This window comes from Crocodylus porosus, unplaced genomic scaffold (genome assembly GCF_001723895.1).
Source record: "Crocodylus porosus isolate Cpor-Errol unplaced genomic scaffold, CroPor_comp1, whole genome shotgun sequence".
Lineage (NCBI taxonomy): Eukaryota > Metazoa > Chordata > Crocodylia > Crocodylidae > Crocodylus > Crocodylus porosus.
In genome coordinates this window covers 347787-352253 of record NW_017728922.1, presented here as the reverse complement: position 1 = coordinate 352253, position 4467 = coordinate 347787, and the positions used below count along the sequence as shown (strand labels likewise).

Here is a 4467-nt window from a genome sequence, read left to right as displayed (position 1 = left end):
AGGTGGGGGTGGGGGGAAAAGGAGCTGGGGGGCTGCTGGAAACATTGCTCGAAGTTTCTCAGGTGAGCTCCAAGACTTGGTCCCAGGGCATGCACGCCTGGGGCAGAGCTCGGAGTGGGGAGGGTGAATCTCTTGGGCAGGCTGCAGCTTCAGAGCTGGGGGCGCTCATCAGCCTCATTTTCAGCATGGCTGCACCTTTTGGGAGAGCTCCGGCCTGCCCTTCTCTCCCCGGCCCTCCACCAGCACCCCTAGCCCACTGTGCTCCCCCCACGGGTCAGCTGTTCTGGCAGCTCCTGGGGCAGGTGTGGGAGTGAGAAGCATGCAGCACCAGTTATCCCCCTTGGGCAAGGGGTAGCCTGGCCGGGGGCATGAGTTCCCCATGCAGCTGTCTGAGGACACAGCCCCGCGGCTGGCAGGCACCCGGCTCCATGCCCAGCCACGCTGCGCCGCTGTAGATAGCCCAGAGTAGTTTTATTCATGTGTGAAGATGCTGAGACTATTTTTGTTAACGGTGTGTCTGTATTTATGTGTGTTGGCCGTGCTCCCTCGTGACCCCTCTGCGCGCAGCGGGCTGGCGCCAGCCCCCCCAGAATCAGGGCTGGGCGCCCCAGACACTAAGCAGTGCCCCTGCACGATCAGCTCACAGCCCCCCAGCCCAGCCCCTCCCCACGCAGGCCGTTGGCTAGAAGCAGCCCCTACAGCACATGGCAACGTCTGATGTGCTGTGACCTGCAGGTGGAGGTGCAGTCCACTAATAAACTCTGTTGTTGGAGCCATGTCTCCTGCTGTGCTTCTTGCAGTGAACAGCCCCCAGCCCCACCCCGCACATCAGTGCCTCTTTACAGCCACTGGGGAAACTGAGGCAGGGATGCAACACACTCCCGTGCTCCCACCCCAAGCCACACTACTTAGGTGAGTGCCAAGTGCGCAGCCTGGGCAGGGCAGGAGGGTTGGGCTGTGCCTGAGCACAGGGCATGCAGGCAGAGGCTCGTGAGAGTCGCCACCTCCTGGCGTGCAGCCTGCCAGCAGGCAAGAGGCTGGAGAGGAGAGCAGAGTTTGTAACCACGTGCCCAGGCCTTTTGAGGGGCACCGAAGGGCTGAGCTGCCGGCAGCTGGAGAGTCAGGTGAGGTCACAGCATGCGACCAAGAGCACCCGGCTCCCTGGTAAGGTCTGAGGGGGTCGGTCACTGCCCCCACCACCCTGCCCCACGACTGGAAAGCTAGGGGTCTTGGGTCTCCCCTCCCCTCGGACAAGACAGCTGCTGCAGCCTGGGATCAATTGTAGTGATTTATTCTGCGCAATCGGGTGCCAGCTGTCTGGTGTGTGCTTGAAACCGGTGCTAATCAGGAACCAGAGAAGGGCAGGGCCCAGGGCAGGCCAGCACCTGGGCCAGCTCCCACCCCACGCAGGACAAGGCATGTGGATGAAGGCACAAGAGAGACGGTTTAGCAGGGCAGGGGCTGGCACCGGCCTCTGGCGGGCACGTCCTTCTCGGGCAGGGCACTTCCTGCGGGGGCAGCTGGCAGGGCAGAGAAGGGCCCCCCTACTTTTTCCACTCATTCTTGTCGTAGTCCCACTTGGAGGAGAGGCCCTCCACGGGGTTCACATGCATGTCCAGCATCCTCTGGAGCTGCCTGGCCTTCCACTCATCCGACAGTGTGTGCGGCTTCTCGGGTATCACTGGTGAGGGACAAGGACACAGCAGTTCACGAGAGCAGACAACCATGATGCTGACCAGCGCCCGGAGACCTGGGTTCCACCCAGCCTGCCACCAGCTCTGTCCCTCAGGGTGAGCACCTTCCCCCGGCTCCCCAGAGCTGGGAGCCTGAGACTGGTCCCACAGGCCTCAGGATCAGGCCTGGATGGGGCCTCCTGCTCCCAGGCCCCGCAGGCACCAGGCCAGGCTGCCCACGCCCTGGCAGTGCTGGAGCATCAGCCCTGGCCAGGAGCCAGGGGCCGGGCATCGGTTCCCTCGCTCTCTGCTCCCTGAACGCCTGCTCACGTAGCTGTGCTGCTGGCCCAGAGCCTGCAGGATGCTTCACAGGGGGACTGAGCAAGACTGGGTGTTCAGTCTTACCTTGGCCCTGGGCTGGGCTTAGACCATTGGGGGCCTGGTGGAGAGCAGGACACGGAGCAGGGGCTCCGCTCAGGCCTGGCTGGGAGCCGCTGAGCATCCTCGGTGCAGCCTGGGTCCAGCCAGGGATATTGCTCCTCAGCCCTACAGACCCCTCGTCCACCCAGCACGCTGCTCTTGCCTCCCTGGCTCCTTGACCCCCAGAAAAGCAGCTCCTACACCTGCCCAGGCCAGGCCTGCCACAGAGCCCGGACCTGGGACATGGCACAGGAAGGCCCTGCTATCCCCATCCCCAGCTCCTGCACTCCCAAAGTAGCCCATGGCCATACCGTAGTACCGTTGCCACGCCACGATGAGCCCCGTGAAGCCAAGGAACATGAAGGTGACTCCGAGGACGGTCTTCCACTCGTTGGACGGGCGGTTCATCTCAGCATAGGTCTGGCAGAACTTGATGCGATAGACTGGGGACAACGGCGGGGGTCAGGCTGCGCCAGAGGCCCTTCTGCCTGGGACCCAGGGCAAGTGTCCTGCCCCTGGGAGCAGCTACTGCTTCCTGGGCTCCTGGCTAAGTATCAGGGCCCACGTCTCAGCCACTCGCGTGGATTCTTGCTGGCACCTGACCTCTCGCCACTGGGGTGAAGGGCTCTGTGTGGCAGGGCCATTGGCGGGGAAGGATAGGAGCTACCCCCTGGCTCAGGCATCTCTGGGGCTTTCCACCTGCGGCAGCAGGATGCACAGCATTGGAGCGTGCACCCTGGCTGGGCTCACTGCACTGGGGGCCTCTCCCCAGCACAACTGAGAGCTTGGGTCTGCCAGGAGTGGGGCACCCTCCACAGCCGGGTGTGACCGCGGTGCAGCGCATGGGCCTGGGCGTGGAGCAAAGGGCTCCCAGGGCTCAAGAGATGGGTGCTGGGAGCCATGCAGATGCCAAGCCCCTTCCCAGTGGCAGAGGGCAATTCCCCAGCCTCCCCACAACCCGACCACGCTCCCTGGGACTCGTGCGTACGGGCCACTTTCTCCTCCTTGCTCAGCTCCTTCCAGGAGCCCTTCTGCTTCTCCATCAGCGCCTTCTCGTCCACACCCAGGTCCCTGCGGTACGGGATGTCAGGCAGCGGGTAGTTGCGCTTATCACGGTAGTGGGGCACCGACATGTCGTCTTGGATGGCAACTGCCGAGACAGGGCAGATCCCCCCCTCAGGAATTGCCCCCAGCCCTGCCCAGCTTCCTCCCTCCCTCCCCACCCTGTGTCTCAGGAGCCTGCTCCGGGCACTGCTGCCTTTGTACAGTGCCTGGCACAGCACCAGCACCCTGAAATACCAGGGCTAAGGCAGGGGGCTGGAAGGGGTTAATGGGGCACCGGTGCCACCTCGTGGACAGACTAGGGATTGCATGGGCAAGCCACTGACCTTGACCTCCAGACTTCGGAGGGGACAGGACGCCCCTTCTCCAAGCCAGGCTCTGGGCCCTGAACACGATCCCTTCCCTGCCTGGCAGCAGCTTTGCAGCGCTGTGGCCAGGGGCCCCGGGGGAGGCAGGGCCAGCAGCTGGGATAGGCTGCGCTTTAGTGGGGGGAGTTGTGGGCTCCGTGCTCGGGGGCAGGATTGGGGCCTCACACCCTTGGGCTGAGCTGGGGCCAGGATCCACCTGTCCCTCCAGGGCAGAGCAGCCTCCCTGGGGCCTGTGCGGAGGCTGGCGGCTGCAGCCCGCAGCAGGGAGTGCACGAAGGGTGCAGGTCCCCCCAGCCTCGGCCCGAGTGGAGGCCATGGCCCTCGCCGCGGCCCCCGAGAAGCACCGGAGATGTGGGGGGCAGCAATGGCCACAGCCTCCTCCTGCCCTGTGCAGGCTCCGGGTGCAGCCAGGGCCCCAGCTGCCCACGAAGGCGCCTCTTACCATGCCCGCCATGGCTGTGCGCTGCTCGGACGGTGGCGAGGCCCAGGACACCTCTCCTGGCCAGGAAGCCTGCGCGGAGGACTGGGAGCGACAGCATCTGTGGGAGGCACATGCCCCGCTGCAGTGACCGCCCCCCGGAGCACCCCTTGCCCAGAGAGGCCTGGAGATGGGGTCACCGTCCTCCTCCTCCTCGCAGCCGGTGCCGGCGAGCCCTGCCTGGCCCGGTGCAGGACAGGGATGGGGGTAGGTGTCCATTCCCCCCACCGGCAAGGCCAGGCTGGGGCAGAAAGGCCCCGAGCCCCCCGACTGCCGGAGCCGAGGGCGAGGCCTGTTCTGCGAGGGGCAGGGAGCTGCGGGGGGGCCAGCCGCATGTTCCCCAGAGACTCCCCGGTTCCATTCCCAGCTTCGCCACTGGTTTCCCTACGTGGCCTTGGGCACCTCCCCTCTCCGTGCCTCAGCCCGAGCAGGGGCGGCTCCCCGGGGGCGCTGGCAGGCCCCTGCC

General features: G+C 65.4%; 1 protein-coding gene across 1 annotated transcript; it reads right to left on the bottom strand.

Moving 5' to 3' along the window:
• Window positions 1-1270: 1270 nt before the first annotated feature.
• On the bottom strand, window positions 1271-4092 carry LOC109313076. Its single transcript, XM_019539469.1, has 4 exons — window positions 3966-4092; window positions 3082-3243; window positions 2405-2536; window positions 1271-1681 (listed from the first exon to the last, which is right to left on the bottom strand). The coding sequence occupies exons 1-4, from the start codon at window positions 4075-4077 to the stop codon at window positions 1545-1547; spliced, it is 543 nt and encodes a 180-aa protein (XP_019395014.1). The 5' UTR covers window positions 4078-4092; the 3' UTR covers window positions 1271-1544.
• Window positions 4093-4467: the final 375 nt, after the last annotated feature.

Bases quoted from the DNA above. Each gene is read 5' to 3' on its own strand.
- LOC109313076 (XM_019539469.1), bottom strand. From the start codon at position 4,077: ATGTGCCTCCCACAGATGCTGTCGCTCCCAGTCCTCCGCGCAGGCTTC. The intron at 3,244-3,965 runs GTAAGAGGCGCC...CTGTCTCGGCAG, and splicing joins GCACAGCCATGGCGGGCATG to TTGCCATCCAAGACGACATG. The intron at 2,537-3,081 runs GTACGCACGAGT...CGTTGTCCCCAG, and splicing joins CAAGGAGGAGAAAGTGGCCC to TCTATCGCATCAAGTTCTGC.